The 23,755-nt window shown below is 43.2% G+C and overlaps 2 protein-coding genes across 7 annotated transcripts in view; one reads left to right on the top strand and one right to left on the bottom strand.

Annotated features, from left to right (window-relative positions):
* LOC147011766 (uncharacterized) overlaps nt 1-23,755 on the top strand; it is a 369,804-nt gene that overhangs the window by 222,311 nt on the left and 123,738 nt on the right. The window lies entirely within an intron of this gene.
* MIF4GD (MIF4G domain containing) lies at nt 1,888-23,698 on the bottom strand. Of its 6 annotated transcripts, none has more exons than XM_085858427.1 (6): nt 23,606-23,698; nt 17,535-17,623; nt 17,280-17,389; nt 16,752-16,904; nt 3,897-3,989; nt 1,888-3,786 (listed from the first exon to the last, which is right to left on the bottom strand). In XM_085858427.1, coding segments are annotated over exons 1-6 (672 nt in total). In that variant the 5' UTR covers nt 23,608-23,698; the 3' UTR covers nt 1,888-3,561. The 6 variants fall into 6 exon arrangements, with proteins under 6 accessions (XP_085714553.1, XP_085714555.1, XP_085714552.1 ...); XM_085858429.1 differs by lacking the exon at nt 23,606-23,698 and adding an exon at nt 23,468-23,492; XM_085858426.1 differs by lacking the exon at nt 23,606-23,698 and adding an exon at nt 23,192-23,335.

The following is a 23,755-nucleotide window of genomic DNA, read 5'->3' as shown; positions in this document are numbered from 1 at the left end:
CTTCCAATCATCAGCAAGGTCATGGAATCCATCATTGCAGTTGACATAAAATCATTCCTTTTCTCCAACAACCTCATCTCAGATCATCAATTTGGATTCAGACCTGGTAACTCTACCCTGGACTTGCTGCTTCGACTCTCCCAACAATGGATGGAGGCCCTCAATATCAGACATGAGATCAGGGCCGTTTCTCTGGACATATCTCGAGCTTTCGATACAGTGGCATCCTGCCTTGTTCTCCAAACTGTCTGCCTATGGAATCCAAGGCCAACTCCACTCTTGGATTGCTGACTTCCTCCACTCTCATAGCCAACGTGTGACTCAACAGAACCCTTTCATCTCCTCTCCCTGTCAAGGCTGGAGTACCCCAAGGCAGTGTTCTGGGCCCCTTCTTTTTCCTAATCTTCACCAGTGATCTCACTGACTCTTTCTCTCTTTGTTGATTACTCCACTTTCTAGTGTCATCTGTCATCCTTCTGACAGAGAGGCAAGAGCCTCTTTCCGCTCCTCAGAACTTGACAAAAATCACAAAGTGGTCAAACACAATTTTGCTTATGTGTCCATATTGTTCACCCTTTGATTGCACCTGTTAATCCCACTTCAATCAGTGTAGATGAAGGAGAGGAGACAGGTTGAAGAAGGATTTTAAAGCCTTGAAACAATTGAGACATGGATTGTGTATGTGTGCCATTCAGAGGGTGAATGGGCAAGACAAGATATTTAAGTGCCTTTCAACGGGGTATTGTAGTAGGTGCCAGGCGCACCGGTTTGAATGTGTCAAGAACTGCAACGCTGCTAGGTTTTTCACGCTCAACAGTTTCCCGTGTGTATCAAGAATGGTCCACCCCACAAAGGACATCCAGCCAATGGCAGGCCAGTGGTTGAAAACGACTCATTGATGAAAGACGCCAAGAGGCCAACACAAATTGTGAGGAGCAACAGACGGGCTACAGTTAGTCAACTGACAGTCCAGTCAAACATTGGCACCAAAGACCCATAAAAGAATGCACAAATCGTCATACCTTGACACAAATGGGGTATGGCAGCCAACGACTGTAAGGAGTTCCACTTCCTTCAGCAAAAACAAGAACATGTGGTTGCAGTGGGCTAAGGAACAAAAACACTGGACACTGGAGGATTGGAAAAAGATTTGCTTGGTCTGATGAATCCCAGTTCCAGTCGTTTCATGCTGATGGGAGGACTCGGGTATGGAGAAAATCACATGAGTACATGCATCCATCATGCTGTGTCAATATTGCAGGCTGCTGGTGGTGATATGATGGTGCGGGGCGTGTTTTCATGGCCCATATTGGGCCCCTTGGTAAAAGTGGAACAACGTTTGAATGCCACAGGATATCTCAACATCATTGCCTATCAGGTGCATCCCTTCATGGCAGCAGTGTATCCATCTGCAAATGGGTTTATTTAGCAGGATAATGTCCCATGCCACAAGGCTAGGATTTTCCAGGAATGGTTCCACAAACATGACAGTGAATTCAGCTTACTGCAGTGACCTGCCCAGTCAGCAGATCTCAATCCAATTGAGCATCTGTGGGATGAGATGGAATGAGATATTCAGAGTAGAGATCCACTTCCAGCCAAGTTGACAACTGTGGGAAGCATTGGAGTCAACATGGGTCAACATCCCTGTGGAACGCTTTCGACACCTTTTAGTGTCCATGCCCCCAATGAGTTGAGACTGTTCTTTTGGCAAATAGGCCTGCAACTCAATATTAGGAAGGTGTTCCTTAAGTTTTGTACACTGAGTGTATGTGCTGATTCATAAATGTGACATTCTTCTTCACAATCCTTTATATTTCAGAAGAATCCCTTTGTAATTTGAGGATTTCATGATGCAATTCCATAACTGGACCTCAACTGCTCTCACTTAATTCTGAATGTGGATTGTCCATTCTTTATTTCAACTATAAAGAGGAGGTATATACAGTAGGCACCTTTTTAAAATTCAACCTTTTCTTTCTTGAATGCATTACTTTACAGCATGTCAAAACAAGGCCAAAAATTCTCTGATTTGTAATTCCGTTACCATAGAAGTGACCATAAACTAAGCTTTTAATCTAGAATCATAGCTCTCCTTTCAGGTAAATAAATGGATGTTTGAATATTTGGCAGCCATCTTGAAAAATGGTGACCTGTGGAAGTTTTTCCAGATTCCTCAGTATCAAAAAATAATTCATCCTTGCTCAGGGAAGATGACTCTGAAACATGGACACTGTTCCTGAGCTACACAATCACCCTTCACAACATACATCGCCAAATGGAAGTCTTCACCTGCATTATCCCATGGGAAACTGAAACAGATCTCTGCAATGAATATCACTTAAAAAAAAAAAATAGGATTTTCTGAATGAAAGTTAGGTGTATTTTGTTAATCTGCCCACTTCCCCCCCCACCCAAAAACTCTTCCCAAGTCCTTCCTTTTACCATCAATAAAATGAAAGAAACAGATAACCCAGGTTCACATCCCATACACAATGTGTGTTTGCCCACTAATCTTCTTGTAGTTCAAGTAAAAAGTAAATTCATGTCTACTCATGTCTTTGTCTTCCGTATGAAGTGTATACAAGCTCCACTAAGAGCCTTCGATCACTGTAAATAAATACTTTTTTTTTTTAAACAACAAAAAAAGGATAAGACAACAGCAGTGCCATTTTTGTCAATAAGAAACATAATGTAATTCAGCCTGAAAAGTGACAGTCTTTCAGGAGTTTACAAGTCTTTGTCAAATCATGACAATAAGAGCTTATTGTTTACCTCTTTCAAGGTTTTGAACACACACCGTCAACAACAAAATAAAATCTTTAGCGTGTCAAGTTGTATCTCAGACACCTTTTGAATAACTTCTTATGCATCCAGTAAAAGTGAATGAAATACTTGAAAAAATAGTTATGGGTGTTCCCTTAAGAAACAAACTTGAAACTAATGAAGGTTACTCAGCTTTAAAAGCCACACTACTGAGGCACATCTAAAATTTCCAACATATGTACATGGTGTCAACATGTGAACATGTTTAAAATGTCTTCTTTTTTTAAATAAAAACTTAATAAGGCACGAAATTATGAACTGTGCAATGTTGTTGAACAATGAAAACATCAGTAACATCAACAGACGACTAAGACAGGAACAACATGCTAAACTATTGAATTAAATTATTACAATTTGGCAAATGCTTGGCCAAAGTTAGAAAGTTATATTTTAAAAAACCCAACAGTTTTAAGATTGTTAAAAACAAGGCATATTTGTAATTCTACTGATATGTAGTTCAGAAACAAGGGGCTATCTACATTATACATATGCAGGTGGAAGTTGAAAATAGAGGTTAGGGTGGTAGTTAGGAGAATAAAACTGGCAAAAAGGAATGGGAGACTGGAAAAAGGTGCAAAAGGGAATGTATGGGGGAATGGCATAAAGAAGGGATGCTGGGGGTTTTGAGGATTTTGGGAGTGCAGGAGGAGTCCAAAATTCCACCATTTTCCTTGTATGAAATATGTAGACGGCACCTTCTGGTAGTCGTAAGAAAAAGTTCTCAGCAGGTGTGGGTTAATTGGGAAGCTCGCTGTAGTAATACTTCCTTGCTGACTCACCAAACTCCCACCCCCCAGCTCTGAATTCAATGATGTTGAGCAAAAGGAGGCGAGAGAGAGATGTGAGACTTTCAATGAAGAAGCAGTCACGCAGCGTGCAGAACAGCTCAGACATCTGAGTCTCGTTTTGGTTCTCCAATTGTTTGCCGATGCGATGTAGCTGCTCGACCAAACAATATACCTTAAAGGAAAAGTGTGATGTGTTAAGGAGTTAAATGAGATGCAGAAGAAATATAAAGTTGTAATAAGCAACAACAACAAAAACAACAACAGAAGCAAACAATCCCCAACCTCCTCTTCATGGGTCACAGCATCAAATTTAGTCATTCTGTTCAGGCATTCGTAAATGGGCTCCACCAGTGCAATCATCGGACCGCTGCCGACCTGGAGGACATGGCATCAAGAGTGTAACAATGCTTACACTAGATATCTTCAACAATCAAAATATGGCTTTGTCTCAACTGTCACATTCACCTCCATGATAAACAAAATAAACCTCGGACTGGACCCTCCCTCCTCCCCCTCTTCTGTAACAAAAATAATAAAAATTAAAAATTTGAGGATCACCACAAGTCAGGTTCATCTTTCTATCGGTTGATCAGCCTGATGTCACGAGTGACCACCAATGTGCTGGATTATGCAAATGAGACATTTGCTCAAATTATCCTACAAGTTATTTGGTATCACACAGTATATAAACCTGGTTGCAAATTTTGTATTTTAAGCGTATTTGGTCTTGCTCACAAAGTGTAAGGCAGAAAACATGCCTAAGACTGGTACTTAAAATACACGTTTACATACTTCCCCTTGGTTCTTATCTTTGATGCATCTATTGAGAGTTATAGCAATCCAAAATGTACCTTCATTTAACCAATAAACACACTATACATGTCAAATTAACCAGTCTTCCTGATTATTAAAGTTCATGTTTGTTTGAAATAATCTCTCAGGACACAAGAAGTATATCAGCTCGGTGGTCAACACAGTTAGATTGAACGTACCGATATCAAATTTTACATAACCATCAAAGATATTCCTTTGGATTTATTTAAATATTGATATTATGCATCTCAAAGGGATGGATGGGGAGGGGCTGAGTTGACAAAAGAGCAAGGGAAGGGGAACAACATTAGCGAAAAGTCAGTGGCATTGTGGTAAGAGCGTCCACTCCGATTCGAGGAGGTCGGTGGTTAAGTTCCAACTATGGCCGAGTCATAAGAAAGACTTTAAAAAATATATATTGCTTCCTCGCTTCATGGTCAGTATTTGGAGGTGGAGACCATGAATAGGCAAACCCTGTGAGTTTGGAATCCATTGAGAAGGGAGATTTCTCCCAAAAGGTGCTTCGTTGAATGAGGAAAGAAAAGCTCACTCAACTGCGACCGGTGCTGTTTGGGAAGTTACTTCACACAAGTTAAACAGCCTTGTTTATCCGATGTCAAGTCCCGTGTTATCTCTTGTCTGTATCTGCACGTGAATGTGTGGTTTGTGTGTGACATCTCTTCATTATGCATTCGTGACCATTAAAAAAAGAGGTCAGGTATACATGTGCTGGATGGGGTTAAGTGTTGTGTATGCTATGTATGCTATGCTGGGGCTGTGCAGACAAAAGTTCTACAATTTTTTTGTCCACAAAATGCAGTTGTCCCATCAGCTCAAGGAAATGAGTTTTGGAGCAAAATGCCTGACAGGAAAGCTCAGAGGTAACGATCTCACCTTTCTGCTGACTAGTTTGATTTCTATTCCCGACCCAATTAAAAACCAAGGTGTCAGTGCTTCATCGGCAGGGTGTTACGTCGTTGAGTGTACCATCCGCGAGATGGGAAGTTAAACTGGGTGTCCCATCTGCTAGCATTCAATGGTGGATCGATATATTCCACCACGCTTTTTGAAGAGCAGGCCATTGTGTTTTGGAACCGTTGCTATTTTCCAAATGTTCCAAATATGCATTTGCTAAAATAGAAGAGAAGAGAAATCTGGCTGATGACCTGGAATATAAAATAAAATTAAAGGTTCGTCAAGAAGAACAAAACAAATTTCCATTGTGATTTGGGAAGAATGATCCAGAAAGATTCAATCCCAGATGAGGTTAACATACCAACAGATTGCTTCTAAATTACAGAATAACTCATTCAAATCATCATGCTGCTCAAACCTTCCAAGTCTTCAGACTTGATCTTGTTTCCCAACTTAGGAAGTGGCCTGGCAGGATGGTGTAGAGGTAGTGCACTTAGCTTTGAGCTGTCTGGAACTGGGTTTGATTCCCGATGCAACTATAAACCAATCGATCCGTGCTTCGCAAAGCAGGGTGTCATTCCTTGGATAGACATTTAGTTGCAAACTTGTCTGCTTCTATTAGTTGGTGGACCTTAAAAAAATCAATGGTGTCTTTCAACAAAGAGTAGGTCAGTTATAGGCCATAATCTGAGCCACATAAACCTACAGGGGAGGGGGCACTGCAACCTTGACTTCCAGCCTAATATGCACACAATAAGAAGACGACAGCCAAGGCAAAAATGATTGTCCCCCAAACGTTTTGATCGCCCCTCGTATTGTCCAGACAAACTGGAAAGGCACTCGGTAGAGCAGATACCTCTGCCAGGGTGAACAGTTTACGTTATGTATCCCACTAATAGGCCGGATCTGCATCTGGACCTGAATCAAAATCTAATCGGCTTGTTCTTGTCAACTATCCAACTCATCAACCAAGTTTTGTCATAATCCTTCCACGTTTTGAAATATCGTGCTATATTGTATATCATTTTTGGCCCTATCTCTCAATGGTGAAGAATCGCTTTTAAAATTTTCGGTTCCGGATCTTCACCAAAATCTAATCAAGTCGTCCTTGTCACACACCCAACCTGTCCACCAAATTGGTTGTGAGCCTATCCACTAAAACGTTTGTGAGCTTGTTGAGGACTTCATGCACCTCTCAGGAGAATACAGGCACAAACACCTAGGATCAGAGTCAGTTACACAACCAGTCAAAAGTTTTAGAACACCCGCATTTTTCCAGTTTTTACTGAAATTTAAGCAATTCAAGTCCAGTGAATAACCTGAAATGGTACAAAGCTAAGCGGTAAAATGCCAGAGGTTAAAAAAAAAAGCTTAGGTTACCAAAAACTGAAAAATAATGTAAGTTTCAGAGTTGTTAAAAAAGGCCCTTTTCAGGGAACAAGTAATCGGTTAGCAACTGTAGCTGTTCTGCAGCAATTGAAGTAAATTAAGCCTTGAAAGTTGATGCAAACAATTCTTACAGGTGTCCCAACTTTTGTTGATTAGTTACAAACCCTCTGTCTGTATAAATGCAGTGTTGGAACAGACTGTTTTGCTACATGCTCTGAAGCATTATTTGGACAATATTGCACTGCAGGAAGTTTGACCTCACTGTGTCCTTGTTTTGTTTGACCTCAAAAAATGTTTGACCTCACTGTGTCCTTGACCATTGACCGATTTTGACCAAAATCTAATCAGGGCTAGCCATCACCCTCCTGAATCACATGGTGTAATTTGACATTGGTAGCTTCTTCCGTTCTCGAGTTATCGTGCCGACAAACAAACACACAAACAAACAGAGTCCGGAAGTCATAAAGATTTCGTAAGTAACAAACAGAGGACGGAAGTCATCAATATACTTACGAAATCTTTTGATCTTTAGATTTCGTAAGTAACAAGACGATAGGCTTCAAATCATGGATGGCAAGATTTTGCTATCATAATGGCAAGAAAAAGACAATTAACAAAGGAAGACAGACAGACCATTATAACCCTTCAAAGTGTAGGTCTTTCGTTTCGAGAAATTGCAAAGGAAACCAATGTGTCAGTGCGTACAGTTTCCTTCACCATCACAAGGCACTTGGAAACTGGAGGAAACTCTGACAGGAAGAGGACTGGCAGACCCAAAGCCACAACACAATCAGAACAAAAGTTTCTGAGAGTCGACAGCTTGCGCGATAGGTGGCTCACAGGACAGCAGCTTCAAGCACAGCTTAACACTGGTCGAAGTAAGGAAGTCTCAGTTTCAACTGTGAAGAGAAGACTTCGAGCTGCAGGTTTGACAGGTCAAGAGGCAGTAAGAAAGCCATTGCTAAGATGGCAAAATAAGAAAAAGAGGCTTGCCTGGGCCCTGAAGCACCATCAGTGGACTACTGAAAACTGAAAGAAGGTCTTATGGACCGATGAATCAAAATTGGAAATCTTTGGGTCATCACGCAGAGTTCTGTACGCCATCGAGTAGGCGAAGGGATGGTTCCTCAGTGTGTGACACCAACTGTCAAACATGGAGGAGGAAGCGTGATGATCTGGGGATCTTTTCCTGGATCCTTAGTCGGCAACTTGCAGAGTGACTGGCACCCTGAAACCAAAAGGGTGACCACAGCATTTTGCAGTGCCAAGCAATCCCCTCTGGTCTACACCTAGTTGGTCAGGGGTTCATCCTACAGAAAGATAATGACCCAAAACATACCTCCAGGCTATGTCAGAACTACCTTAGAAGAAAATAACAAGCAGTCATAGACTGGTACTTTCGAAATCGTTAACTTGACCTCTGACCTTGTCTAATAAAAGCTGTCTCTAGAGAAGGTAGCGACGCAAACCAGAAGTTTCTACGATGATTCTGTACCAAACCATCAAAAATCGTAATGTCGACCGAAGCAAAAATCTCCATTTCTCCAAGCAATTATTTTATATTATTTTATCAAAGTCACAAAACCTTAATATTCAGCCATCCACCAACAATCTTTACATACTCCGACGGCTCAGCGAGTCAGGCATGCTACATTAACCTTTATTGGGATAAAAAAATGACTTTTAAACACCATCTTTATCGAAAACACCGTCAGCGCGCACACGCAAAACCATACGTGACTCAACAACACATCTGCTCGAGCGTACTGCATCACGTGACGACCCGTGACGCGCGAGTGAAATATTTTTTATACAATCTTGAAACGTCTCCAAAACATCCGATTTTTACCAGAATTTCGTAAACCGAGTTTTAAGCGTCCTAAGCGATCGCAAAAACCGAAGACGAAATTAAAATCAAAGTTAAAACGAACTCCTAATGTCGAGCTAAGCAAAAATACTCAAATTTCTCCACATGAATTTACGGAATTATGTTTGACCTCACTGTGACCTTGACCTTTGACTGATTTTGACCAAAATCTAATCAGTGCTGGCCATCACCCTCCTGAATCACGTGGTGTAATTTAACATTGGTATCTTCTTCCGTTCTTGAGTTATCGTGCCTATAAAACAAACACACAAACACACAAACAAACAAGCAGTCATAGACTGGTACTTAGGAAATAGTCAACTTGACCTCTGACCTTGTCTAATAAAAGCTGTCTCGAGAGAAGGTAGCGACGCAAACCAGAAGTTTCTACGATGATTCTGTACCAAACCATCAAAAATCGAATGTTTTGGATGTTTGACCTCACTGTGACCTTGACCTTTGACAGATTTTGACCAAAATCTAATCAGCGCAAGCCACCACGCTCCTGAATCACGTGGTGTAATTTGACAATGGAAGCTTCTTCCGTTCTCGACTTATCATTTTTTGGATGTTTGACCTGACTGTGACCTTGACCGTTGACCGATTTTGACCAAAATCTAATAAGCTCAAGCCATCACCCTCCTGAATCACGTGGTGTAATTTGACATTGGTAGCTTCTTCCGTTCTCGAGTTATCTGTACCAAACCATCAAAAATCGAATATTTGACCTCACTGTGACCTTGACCTTTGACCGATTTTGACCAAAATCTAATCAGCACTAGCCATCACCCTCCTGAATCAGGTGGTGTAATTTGACATTGGTAGCTTCTTCCGTTCTCGAGTTATCGTGCCTACAAACAAACAAACAAACAAACAAAAAACCAATATCACCCGCAGGGTGTCCCGTATCTTGCCAAAAGGTGACCACGTGTGACTTCTTTCAGGTCACACTGAGGTGAACAGAGCTGCTATCCACCAGGAGCGCTTCCTTGAGGAATATCTGCCTACGAGAGATTCCGATGAGAATCGTTCTACAGAGGAACCATGAAAAATATGCTTTTGCCTCATAAAGTCACCAAATGACGTCATAATGTCTCAAGCTTGACATATCTAGAAAGCACTCATCGAGGTGTTCAATTTGAGGTACTACACAATATGGTTCCTAAAACTTGAAAATTTGACCTTGGGGTCAAATATGTTTGGCCTGAGGTGCTAACCATGAAGGTCAAGGCCAATCGCCACCAAAAATTAATCAGCTGAGCACCAGACCTTGAACTATATTCCCATGAAGTTTGAAGACGATCCAATCAAAATTACTCAAAAAATAAGGGTTTCGTCGACTCCCCTGATTTGCGCCAAAGTGACCTTGACCTTCAAAATTTTGTGCACTGAAAGGGACCTCTATGGGCCTCTGATATGCGAAGTTTCAAAAATTTCCGATGATAACTGTGCTCTGCAGAATTTTTTATACGTGATTACAGACAAACAAACAAACAAAAAAAAACAAAACAAAAAAAAAACAAACAAGCTGACTAATATATCTTGCAAAAACTTCGTTTTGGCAAGATAACAAACAAACAGAAACGGAAGTCATCAATATACTTACGAAATCTTTAAATTTCGCAAGTAACAAACAGAAACGGAAGTCAACAATATACTTACGAAATCTTTAGATTTCTAAGTAACGAGCAGTCATAGACTGGTACTTACGAAATCGTCAACTTGACCTCTGACCTTGTCTAATAAAAGCTGTCTCTCGAGATGGTAGCGACGCAAACCAGAAGTTTCTACGGTGATTCTGTACCAAACCATCAAAAATCGAATGTTTTGGATGTTTGACCTCACTGTGACCTTGACCTTTGACCGATTTTGACCAAAATCTAATCAGCGCTAGCGACCCCCCTCCTGAATCACGTGGTGTAATTTCACATTGGTAGCTTCTTCCGTTCTCGAGTTATCTGTACCAAACCATCAAAAATCGAATATTTGATCTCATTGTGACCTTGACCTTTAACCGATTTTGACCAAAATCTAATCAGCACTAGCCATCACCCTCCTGAATCACGTGGTGTAATTTGACATTGACAGCTCCTTCCGTTCTCGAGTTATCGTGCCTACAAACAAACAAACAAGCAGTCATAGACTGGTACTTACGAAATCGTCAACTTGACCTCTGACCTTGTCTAATAAAAGGTGTCTCTTGAGAAGGTAGCGATGCAAACCAGAAGTTTCTACGATGATTCTGTACCAAACCATCAAAAATCGAATGTTTTGGATGTTTGACCTCACTGTGACCTTGACCTTTGACAGATTTTGACCAAAATCTAATCAGCGCAAGCCACCACGCTCCTGAATCACGTGGTGTAATTTGACAATGGAAGCTTCTTCCGTTCTCGAGTTATCTGTACCAAACCATCAAAAATCGAATATTTGACCTCACCGTGACCTTGACCTTTGACCGATTTTGACCAAAATCTAATCAGCACTTGCCATCACCCTCCTGAATCACGTGGTGTAATTTGACATTGGTAGCTTCTTCCGTTCTCGAGTTATCTGTACCAAACCATCAAAAATCGAATATTTGATCTCATTGTGACCTTGACCTTTGACCGATTTTGACCAAAATCTAATCAGCACTAGCCATCACCCTCCTGAATCACGTGGTGTAATTTGACATTGATAGCTCCTTGCGTTCTCGAGTTATCGTGCCTACAAACAAACAAACAAGCAGTCATAGACTGGTACTTACGAAATCGTCAACTTGACCTCTGACCTTGTCTAATAAAAGGTGTCTCTTGAGAAGGTAGCGATGCAAACCAGAAGTTTCTACGATGATTCTGTACCAAACCATCAAAAATCGAATGTTTTGGATGTTTGACCTCACTGTGACCTTGACCTTTAACCGATTTTGACCAAAATCTAAGAAGCACTAGCCATCAGCCTCCTGAATCACGTGGTGTAATTTGACATTGGTAGCTTCTTCCGTTCTCGAGTTATCTGTACCAAACCATCAAAAATCGAATATTTGACCTCACCGTGACCTTGACCTTTGACCGATTTTGACCAAAATCTAATCAGCACTTGCCATCACCCTCCTGAATCACGTGGTGTAATTTGACATTGGTAGCTTCTTCCGTTCTCGAGTTATCGTGCCCACAAACAAACAAGCAAACAAACATAAAAGGAAGGCATCAATATATTTACGAAATCTTTCGATTTCGTAATTAACAAGAAGTCATAGACTGGTACTTACGAAATAGTCAACTTGACCTCTGACCTTGTCTAATAAAAGCTGTCTCTTGAGAAGGTAGCGACGCAAACCAGAAGTTTCTACGATGATTCTGTATCAAACCATCAAAAATCGTAACGTCGACCGAAGCAAAAATCTCCATTTCTCCACACAATTATACCTTAACGTAACTCAACGACGCGTCTGCTCGAGCGCACTGCATCATGGGACGACCTGTGACGCGTCGAGTGAAATATTTTTTATACAATCTTAAAACGTCTCCAAAACATCCGATTTTTACCAGAATTTCGACAACCGAGTTTTAAGCGCCTAAGCGATCGTAAAAACCGAAGACAAAATTAAAATCGAAGTTAAAATGAACTCGTAACGTCGAGCGAAGCAAAAATACTCCATTTCTCCACGTGAATTTATGGAATTATGTTTGACCTCACTGTAACCTTGACCTTTGACCGATTTTGACCAAAATCTAATCAGCACGAGGCATCACCCTCCTGAATCACGTGGTGTAATTTGACATTGGTAGCTTCTTCCGTTCTCGAGTTATCATGCCTACAAACAAACAAACAAACAAACAAACAAACAAGCAGTCATAGACTGGTACTTACGAAATCGTCAACTTGACCTCTGACCTTGTCTAATAAAAGCTGTCTCTCGAGAAGGTAGCGACGCAAACTAGAAGCGACTTCGATGACTCTGTACCAAACCATCAAAAATCGAATGTTTTGGATTTTTGACCTCACCGTGACCTTGACCTTTGACCGATTTTGACCAAAATATAATCAGTGCTAGCCACCACCCTACTGAATCATGTGGTGTAATTTGACATTGGTAGCTTCTTCCGTTCTCAAGTTATCATTTTTTGGATGTTTGACCTCACTGTGACCTTGACCTTTGACCGATTTTGACCAAAATATAATCAGCACTTGCCATCACCCTCCTGAATCATGTGGTGTAATTTGACATTGGTAGCTTCTTCCGTTCTCGAGTTATCTGTACCAAACCATCAAAAATCGGATATTTAACCTCACTGCGACCTTGACCTTTGACCAATTTCGACCAAAATCTAATCAGCACTTGCCATCACCCTCCTGAATCACGTGGTGTAATTTGACATTGGTAGCTTCTTCTGTACTCGAGTTATCGTGCCTACAAACAAACAAACAAACAAACATACAAACAAACAAACATACAAACAAACATACAAACAAACAAAAACGGAAGTCATCAATATACTTACGAAATCTTTAGATTTCGTAAGTAAAAAACAAGCAGTCATAGACTGGTACTTACGAAATAGGCAACTTGACCTCTGACCTTGTCTCATAAAAGCTGTCTCTCAAGAAGATAGCGAAGCAAACCAGAAGTTTCTACGATGATTCTGTTCCAAACCATCAAAAATCGAATGTTTGACCTCACTGTGACCTTGACCTTTGACCGATTTTGACCAAAATCTAATCAGCGCAAGCCATCACCCTCCTGAATCACGTGGTGTAATTTGACATTGGTAGCTTCTTCCGTTCTCGAGTTATAACCTTTTTTGGATGTTTGACCTCACTGTGTCCTTGACCATTGACCGATTTTGACCAAAATCTAATCAGGGCTAGCCATCACCCTCCTGAATCACATGGTCTAATTTGACATTGGTAGCTTATTCCGTTCTCGAGTTATCGTGCCAACAAACAAACACACAAACAAACAGAGTCCGGAAGTCATAAAGATTTCGTAAGTAACAAACAGAGGACGGAAGTCATCAATATACTTACAAAATCTTTTGATCTCTAGATTTCGTAAGTAACAAGACGATAGGCTTCAAATCATGGAATGGCCAGCACAGTCTCCAGACTTAAACCCCATCGAGCTAGTTTGGGATAAACTGGAAAGAAGGGTGAAAGCAAAGCAACCTGCAAGTGCAACACATTTGTGGTACCTTCTGCAACGGTGTTGGGAAGAACTTTCCGAACAATATTTGATTTTCATTGTGGAAAGAATGCCACGAGTATGTTCGGCTGTTATATCTGCAAAAGGTGGCTACTTTGATGTCAAAAATTTAGATTAAATTTTGTTCAACAAAACGATTCCATGATTTCTTTTTCATCTGCAATTGTTTATTTGTTCATTGCTTTAATTTCAGAGTACATTGAAACATTAAACTGCTTAAATTTCAGTAAAAACTGGAAAAATGGGGGTGTTCTGCAACTTTTGATGGGTGGTGTATATCGTAGTGTTCTGTTTTGCATTTAAGTTACATCGTGTACATGGGGATAGATGTGCGCTGTGAGTGCGAGTTAGCATAAGTTTGTGTTTCTTTAACCCTCTCTACCTTCTTTGTCCTCTACATCTCATAACAAATGCACTATAACTCACTTTCAGATTTTGACATGCCTCATTCTTTAATGGGGAGGTGAACGCAGATACAAAGGAAATAAGTGCAAGTTCAAAGCTTTAGCGGAGAAGCAACACAGTTAAAAAGTGAATAAGGGCTTGTTTTGAAGTCCTCCTGACCCCTCCAAGGCGTGACGCCTTTTAGGTATGGCTACATCAATCAGGTGCGACCATGGCAAGAAAGATGGTGCCCCTCCCCCATACAGCCATCACGTGGCACTCAACCACCGCTGCAAACCCCTGTACCAATAAGAGGATGCCAGGCTGATGGAGAGGCCGAGGAATCGCTTGTATGGGGGGAAGGGGGGAAGGAATATATGGAGGAACGCATAGACGGTTCAGGGTCTTTTGGTCTGTCTTTTCGTCTTCGTCCTTTGAACAAGCAGTTCTTTTCAAAGTGACCTCATATGACTGAGCGTTGTCGGAACGGAGGGGATTGACCAGAAGGAGGTGCGTGGAGAAAAGCCCGAACCGCTGAGTCGCGGGATAATTTCACCCTCAACCGAGGGTGCAAAAGGTGCGTTGGGGTGCAGAATAAAACGCCACATTATCTCTTTCACACTCTTCATTTCTGACTCTTCTTCCCAAACTGTGTTTTTTTTTTCCTTGGGGTGTCTGGATCCATTTTAGTGTACATGTGATAAGTTATTGCAATAAGGTATCCAAGTGTGGGTATCATAGCATTGGGAACAAGGTGAATGTATGAGTGTTGTAAATTATCAAATATCCTTTGCTTCTCTGAATTCTCATGCTATATTCCCTCTGAATTCTCCCACTGTCATTCCTCCCAGTATTTCCTGCTCAATTGCTCATTGTAATAAAGTGCATGGAAGTATAATTGTCATGTCTCGACTTAACCTCCTCGGGTTTGGTTTGAGATAGCGTTTCTGAGAGTAGTAGCTCAAGTACCAATCGGCTAGCTAGTTAATAATGGTGCAACATGTAGCATTGGTTCGTTCGGCCAATTAGTAGCTGCTACGTAGTCGCAGGCAGAGTTCCCCATCTGCTTCCTTCATCTCACATGTGCGGTAAACCGACCCTGGGCACAAAGATCCAGCCAGAGGTGAGGGTTGTAGTGGTCCTTAGTCTTTTTATAGACACGCCGAGTTTTTGGACTTATCGGACCCACAACCGTCACAGTGGTGAGGTGTGGGATTTGGACACCCCCCACCCCAACCTACCCCCACTGGCCATCACAATACCTGTTTTGGCCCTATCTCTCAATGGTGAAGAATCACTTAAAACATTATCGGATCCGGACCTTCGCCAAAATCTAATCAATTCGTCCTCGTCACACACCCAACCTGTCCACCAAATTCCGTCTGAATTTGTCCATAACTTTTTGAGATATCCTGTTCACAGACAGACAGGAGTGAAAACATAACCTCTGTCCACCTTCGATGGTTGAGATAATTCACTTTATGATTTTAAATGACAAGGAAATATGTCTGTTCAAACCTAATCAGAGCATGTGAGCAATTATGAAGCTACAATTGGGAATGACGACAATGAAGATCCCTCTCGCACCATTAGGCGCACAAGTGTGCCGAAGCAGTTTCTTTCATCGGCTCCAGGGGCACAATCCTGGACAGGTCACTGCTCTGACACAGGATACTCGAATGGCTCACCTTTCTCAGTAAGCTGGTACTCACTTGGCCGACCTCGGAAGGATGACAGACTCAATCGACCAACATGGTGTTGTTCTGGTGTGGGTGAGGCTTCAACCTTAGGATCCAAAGCCAACCACCTCAACCGTTAAACCAACACCAAGCTTATACAAATGGGAATAGAAAATCTTTAAGGACAATTATGAAGGCCATTGCTACCATTGAGATGACATTATTTCCCTCACAAGGGAACTCCAACACTGGAGGTGGCCATTGGGCCAATCAAGCCTGTTCAACAGTTGCCAACCCATGACTGTTTCCCCATGCTCTATCCTTTTTAAATGCTGAGCATAAACAAGGTAGCAACACATTTTTATTAGGATGACTCTGCCTGGGTTTCAACAACTCACCTCGCAGACTCAGAGCTCGATCCATTACACAGAGCCTGGTTAAACATCCGACTTGGATTGGAATAGGAATTTGGTCTATTGTGGACAACACATTTGTCTATCGATACAGGATTAGGACAGGAAGTATAAAACTTGGACAAGGTACCAGCATGGAGCAGCCTACCGTTTTGAAAAGACACCATGGATTATTTCACATCCACAAGCAGTTGTAAACAGATGAAACAACAGGTTTGAGATCCTCTCTGAAAGGATGCTGTCCTCTAATTAAACCCATTCCACCAGGAATCAAACCCATACTTCATGGCTCAAAGGCAAATTAAACGGGTCAACCAAATGTAATGCAAAACCGAAAAAAAAGATTATCAATCGCCGACAGAGACCAATTCATATGTGTTCGTGAAAGGAAACATCAAAAGGAGAGAAGAAAAGGTTTGCAATGTTGAACAGCAATTTTTTTTTTTCATCATAGTTTATCACCCTGGAAACTATAAACAATCTTCTCACCTTTATGTTGTGAAAAACACTGCAAATTAAAGAAACAAAGCCGATCCAACGTTTATGGTCGTTTTCCCGGGTCTCCTCCCGTCTTGCATATTCTTCCTGAAGCAGGTTCAGGAGGTGGCCACGAAATGTGTTGTTGTCCCCCTTTGCTTCAGCCTGGAACATACAAATAATCGCACAAACCAAGGTTGATGCAGTACCCTGCAGAGCCATCATTGGTCGGTGCAATGGGTATGTGGCGGAAAAACAAGATAAAACATTTAAAATTTATCCAGGTGTGTGTTCAGTTACCAAGCAAGCCAGGCGTTGGGTTTAAGGGTTAAGGCGGCTGGCTTAAGATATTAGAGTCCCAGTCGAAGCCCCTGTCACCGTTGAATTAACACCAGGTGGGTTGACAGCCTGTCATCCTTTTGCTTTTGCTTTTGAACGGATTGCTTGAGCCGCTTGGTGAGTGGTCTCCAAGAAACTTGGTGACTGAACACACCCCAGGTGTGACGTGCGTGAGGCATGGCCAGTTTTCACGAGACGTACCTGTATAATTACTCTGCAAACCCGACATGCCTCCTTACAAAAGACCGGATCTTGCAGCGACTGGTTTATGATAACTGCCGCCACCTTCCGAAGATCCACGGTGTCGGGATCTGCAAGAACAACGTGCACAAGTACACACTTCCCATCCTCTTCAATGTCTAACAGCGGGTGATGGAGTAGAGCACCGCACTGATTGTGGTGGTGGTGGTGGTGGTGGTGGTGGTGGTGGTAAAGTAGAGTACAATGAGAGCCTACCTTTAAGAGCATCCTTCAGCATGTTCTGGGTCTCTTTATCAAACGCTTGCAGGTGAACATCTTGATCTTTATCTTGCATCGCTCTCAGCCTTTGTGGGAAATTAAGAAATGGAACTTTAAACGATATTATAAACGATGAACGGGAGAGAAGAATGATTTTTTTATTCATCTTGAAAACGTCAGGACCATCTATTTGACACACCTTAGTACACAGTACCTGCCCCCACCCCCGCCGCGCCCCCAACACCTTTTCCTGTGAGTACGTAATAAATAGATACGTGATATGTATTCTCGTTCACGTCGCAAACTGTTCTCAATGCAGTTCAAGCACCTCCTCCTCAATGCTCACTCTGAACGGGGGAACTGTACTTCTCAGCGATGTATGTGATGGTGTATAAGCGTGAACGCTGTTTCGTCGCTTCGATGCCGTGACAAATGCGGTTCGATAGAACGAAAAGTAAAAACGCCTCGATTTACGACTGGGACTGATATCATTAAAATAAATGAAATGTTAATGTTAAACTCTTCACGAAGTTACACGTGTAACCATAATTACATCACCTACAGATGAGCTTCGAGGCGATTAACAAATCTCGAGTACGAATACGTAATTGCCTGTTTCGCCCTTGTCCAGCAGCGATGGTTTCGTCGGATAAAACAACAAACCTTGTGTGCGATTGTTATATATAAATGAAGACGCAGCGGGCAAAGCGCCGCTTCACCATCGATATGTAATGAACAACAACAACGACGACAACAACAAAACAAGCTTGCTCACTTCGACGGGGATGAAGTTTTAAAACATTGAATTTCTAACTGTTTAAAAAACCTAATTTCACGAAACATATTAAACACACGGCAGTCACAAAAAATATATATATATATAAATATAATATAATATAATTTCCATAACAAATGACTCTCAGGCACGGTTGCAGTGAGCCGCCAATTCGCTGCTGTGGATTCGCGCCGACGAGTTTGTCGGAATCCCGCCTATAATTCCAGACTATCCATTTAAATCTTTCAACTCCTCGGAATCTTTTAATTCCTCTGATCTTTGTAGTGTAATCTCTAAATACACGACGGTTTAATCCAACCGACGGGTTATATAATCCATTACCGTCAATGTCGAATTCGCACGTGAAACTCGACAACGATGATTCAAAATCAGAGCTTTCTTTTATTTAATACGAGCAAATACCACCCATCGCTTCGATAACGGGGACACTGAGATGGGGGGAGGAAAGAGGTGGGGGGGGGAGGAAAGAGGTGGGGGAGGAGGGAAGAGGTGGGGGGAAGGAGGGAAGAGGTGGGGGGAAGGAGGGAAGAGGTGGGGGGAAGGAGGGAAGAGGTGGGGGGAAGGAGGGAAGAGGTGGGGGGAAGGAGGGAAGAGGTGGGGGGAAGGAGGGAAGAGGTGGGGGGGAAGGAGGGAAGAGGTGGGGGGAGGAGGGAAGAGGTGGGGGAGGAGGGAGGAGGTAGAGGGGGGAAGGAGGGAAGAGGGGGAGGGAAGGAGGGAAGAGGGGGGAGGGGGAGGGAAGAGGGGGAGGGAGGAGGAGGGAAGAGGTGGGGGAGGGAAGAGGGGGAGGGGGGAGGGAAGAGGTGGGGGAGGGAGGAGGTAGAGGGGGAAGAGGAAGAGGGGGAGGGAAGAGGGGGAGGGAAGAGGGGGAGGGAAGAGGTGGAGGGGGTTAGGAAGAGGGGGAGGGAAGAGGTGGAGGGGGAGGGAAGAGGTGGAGGGGGGAGAGGTAGAGGGGGAGGGAGGGAAGAGGTAGAGGGGTGAGGGAAGACGTAGAGGGGGAGAAAGGAAGAGCGAGGAGGTGGGACAGTGAAGAAAGGGGGGGCGGAGGAGGCAGACGTGTGGTGGAGCGTTAATTACGATTCATACTGTCTCATCAAAAAGCCTGGTGTTGGCACAGTGGTTAGGGCAGCGGCTTGGGATCCAAAAGGTCCTGAGTTCAAGCCCCGTTGGGCCACTGAATTAATACACCAGGGGGTTGACTCAGCCTGTCATCCTTCCGAGGTCGGCGAAATGAGTACCAGTGTACTGGGCTGGTGTATACCCCGGTTAAAATAGGTGTACCATATCCCTGTGAGGTAAGAGGGGACCAGAGTTGCGTCAGGAAGGGCATCCGGCGTAAAACATGTGCCAAATCACTATGCGGATCATACGGACGATCCGCTGTGGCGACCCTTAACGGGAGCAGCTGAAAGGGTCAACCAACTGTCTCATCAAAATGATTCTGTGCAGAATTATAGTGGAGATGGAAACAAAATGATGTCTGAAGTCCATTTTCTACCAGTCATTCTATAAATACCACCCAGAGACAAACACCGCTCGGACACTTCCGGAGACAAACTCCCGTCCGGACATAAAAGCCACCCAGACACAAATTCTCGTCCGGACATAAACACCACCCGGACATGTACGGAGACAAACTCCCGTCCAGACAGAAACACTACCTGGACATGTACCGAGACAAATTCCTGTCCAGACATAAACACCGCCTGGACACGTTCGGAGACAAATTCCCATCTCGACACGTCCGGAGATAAATACCATCCAGACACGTCTGGAGACAAACCCCGCCCGGACATAACCACTGTCCAGACACATACGGAGATAACCAACATCCAGACATAACAACCATCTGGACACGTCGAGACAGAGAAAGAGAGAGAGGGAGAGGGGTGAGATGCTGGGGAGTTATCAGAGAGAATATGTTATGCTTTCTGAACACACACACAAACACACACACACACACACACACACACACACACACACACACACACACACACACACACACACACACACACACACACACAGACACACACACACACACACCGTTTTATTAGTAAGGATTAAAATCGGTTTTCTTACCAGGAACCTATTTGAATAAAATCATTGTGGGACACTGGAAGGCTAATGCCCGTACTGTACTCCCAATCCCACCTGATGGTAATATTGTTGTGGGGCCGGGACATCGGCCGACGAGCTCGACCACCAGATGGAGCAGTGGAGTCGGCTCGACCGATCGTCCAGAATTCAGATCGTCGCCCCGGATAAGTCCGGAGTCGACGGGTCCTTTGTTTTGGACCGTGAAGCGTCAATATTTCCACCACGTGGTATAGGGTTATTCGCCAAATCTCAAAATACCTAGAGAGCACGTGGCGATCTACCGAGTCTTCACACCCTCGACGGAACTCGGATGGAAACGAGCTGCTTGGAGCGCTCGTTCCGTGTGCGATTCCGAGCGGTTTAATCGCCGAGAACCGTCAGTCCAGATGTCCCCTTACGGCGGCACAACGGCCTTGCTAATTTTTCCCCAGCATGCGACAGACACGCTCAGTCAATGCAAGAAGGGACATGAACAAACTGAAACATTTAACAATCGGGGTATTTATTCAACAATAATGGGGGGGGGGGGATTAGGGAAGCACGTAAGAAGCAGATTTAAACCGAATAAAGCAAGGCAATGATATACAGCGAGAAAGTACTTATACAGTTCGCTACTTACGGACTGGCGCCACAAACACACGTACGCACACACACACCCAAAGAATTGGACCGAAAGGTCTTTATTTGGACCTCCAGCCCGGAGGACAGTCGGCTGAAGATCAGGGTAGCTGGCTACCTGGCCGCGAGTGCACGGCTGGGCGTCCACTCCTTCCCGGGGGCGGGCTCCGGTCGCAGAAGGATGGGCCAGCGCAGCCGAACCCGGCTGAGGTGATACGAGGTGATGTCCAAGCTCGCAACCATGCGGAGGAGGAGGAAGAAGAGGACGGTCATGACCAAGCCCAGCCAATCAGACTCCTCGTGCGAGGATCCTCTGCTTCTTTATATCCTCCCCGGAGCGCTCGCTTTTGCAGACATTCGTTTCGCCATCATAGGGCGTGGCGCAACCATTCCCTCACTTGGCGCTTTGCCAAGCGAAATTGTGGGTGGGGGCTCAACCTTTCCCCCAGTAAGCGCGCAGAGGACACCGGGAGCTGAGGGTTGCTGCTTGGTGTTCGGCGGGTGGCAGTTGACCTCTCCCAGAGTTCAACGAGAACTCCCGAGCGAGAGAGAGGGGTGTCACAATTCTTCTTCGTTTGATATGACGTCACAATTGACGCTGGGACCTGAATATGTTTCCCAGGTGTTTCCCAAGTTATGGCCATTTATGATACGGTTGGTCCGATCTAATTGAAACAATGCCCCAATCCAGTCGTCGTTTACGAGAGCGAAGGAACGAAGCTGCACATACTGGCATGCCTCACCCATGAGAGAGAGTACTGGCAGGAGAGGGGGAGAGAGGAAGGGGCGAGAGAGAGGGGGGGTGAAAAAATGTCCCAATCCAGTCGTCGTTTATGCACCTACGGGCACGCACCTTCGGGATCGCACCTACGGGCCCGCACCTACGGGCCCGCACCTACGGGCCCGCACCTACGGGCCTGCACTAGTATTATAAAAACATGACTTAGAGGCGGAATGGTTGGAGCGTCTGCTCTGAGTTTAGAAGGTCCAGTGGTTCGAACCCCGGCCGAGGCATACAAATCAAAATAAAGACCAATTACTGCACCGTAGTCCCAAGAATGAAGCCAGACATAACAATACACACAAACACAGATACAAGGTGGTAGGCGGACATGGGAGGTCGACTACCCAAGAGAACCTGACGTGATGGGCCCGTTCGATGGGGAATGACCTGAGGATTAAGCACAAGAAAATTCATGATTCTCGCTTCAAGGGTTAATGCTGCAGATTGTTTTTTTGTTAAAATACCCCCACATTTAGAGGTTTTTCGGCCGTTGCTAGGCAACGGAGGGGTCCATAGCAACGGTTTTTTCTCACACATAACTAGGACATACCATGAACCTATCATACCAGTTTCATGTATATCTGACTCATAGTCTCTGAGATATAACGAACTTCGTTTTTTTAATTGTTTTCGACCAGGGTTCATTTTAAAGTCTATCTTCTTCGACAGTTTTCATAGGATCCGGCTGGAAATTTTTGACAATATGGCTGAATGTACTGCCCACAGTCGCTCATGGCCAGATTTTTGATTTTCGAAAAAATAATTTTTTTATGATTTTTCTAAAATTTCAAAGTCCCGTTGCTAGGCAACGGTGGTGTCCATAGCAACGGTTCTCATTTGCACACAACTAGGTCATGGTATGAACCTACCAACCAAGTTTCATCGAAATCGCCATTGTATTAACTGAAATCGCCATTTTAAATGATAATAAGGGTAGAACAAATCTCAAAAAAAAATAAAAATTTCGACGAGATCGACTACCCAATAGTATGTACTAGTAAGTACTTACAAAAGCTAGTTTATATGAAGTTATAACCTTAACTCACAAGCAATTGTCTGATTTTCCAACTGCCCGGATCATCAGCTGGACACCGTTTTTCATCGAGGTTTCGATCCTTTCAGCCCAGAACCTCTCCAAACGGCGGATCCACAACCCCGGTCGCCGGTCCACATCGGTAGATTACTCAACATCAATGGACCCACAACCTCAAAGTTGTGTCCAGACAGTCAGTCAACACACCAATGCAATATCCTCATTCAAACTTATTTAATTATTACTTTTATTTAAAATATTACTACATATGAATAACATCAACCATACATCACTTCATATGATAATATATTAAGCGATAAACACTTTACCTTGTAGACGTGTCCATTACACAGTACCTCCATCTAACCATCGACTCAAATTGTGATTGAAATATTCAAACTGTCATTAACAACCGATTTTAACATGCTGCACTGCATATCCTAGCAACCACCAATAAATTATATTAATGCTTATTAATAATGTATTTTTAAAATAATATTTGTTTTATCTTTATCGAAATACCTCCATTATTTAATAACATCTATAAATATATATATATATATATATACATATTTTTAATCAATAATATTAATTCAAGAATTTACCTCACTAAAAACGCACAAATAAGCCAACATTGGCAATCATAGGCCAAGTTTTGGTAGGCCCCAAAGCCAATGGCCTTGTCATTGTGAGGGAATATAAATAAATATAAAACTATTCATACATAATATGAGGTAATGTACATAAATACGAAGACAGGAGAGAAGTGCAAGTGGAAGAGATAATCGCTTCAACGCTATCAAGGATGATAGGCCTCATCAGGCATTGTACGAACAAGATTGATAATCGAGCGGTGTATATTCGCCACATTAAACTGTAGGTTGCTCGTCCTA

This window comes from Eptatretus burgeri, chromosome 15 (assembly GCF_056783735.1).
Source record: "Eptatretus burgeri isolate ZD-2024b chromosome 15, Ebu_testis_v1, whole genome shotgun sequence".
NCBI classification, from domain to species: Eukaryota; Metazoa; Chordata; class Myxini; order Myxiniformes; family Myxinidae; genus Eptatretus; species Eptatretus burgeri.
Note: the sequence above shows the minus strand (reverse complement) of the source record. Positions and strands in the feature narration are given on the sequence as shown.

Bases quoted from the DNA above. Each gene is read 5' to 3' on its own strand.
- MIF4GD (XM_085858426.1), bottom strand. From the start codon at position 23,232: ATGGTTAGATGGAGGTACTGTGTAATGGACACGTCTACAAG. The intron at 17,390-17,534 runs GTAGGCTCTCAT...TTGTTCTTGCAG, and splicing joins GCTGAAGGATGCTCTTAAAG to ATCCCGACACCGTGGATCTT. The intron at 16,905-17,279 runs GTACGTCTCGTG...TGTATGTTCCAG, and splicing joins TTTGCAGAGTAATTATACAG to GCTGAAGCAAAGGGGGACAA.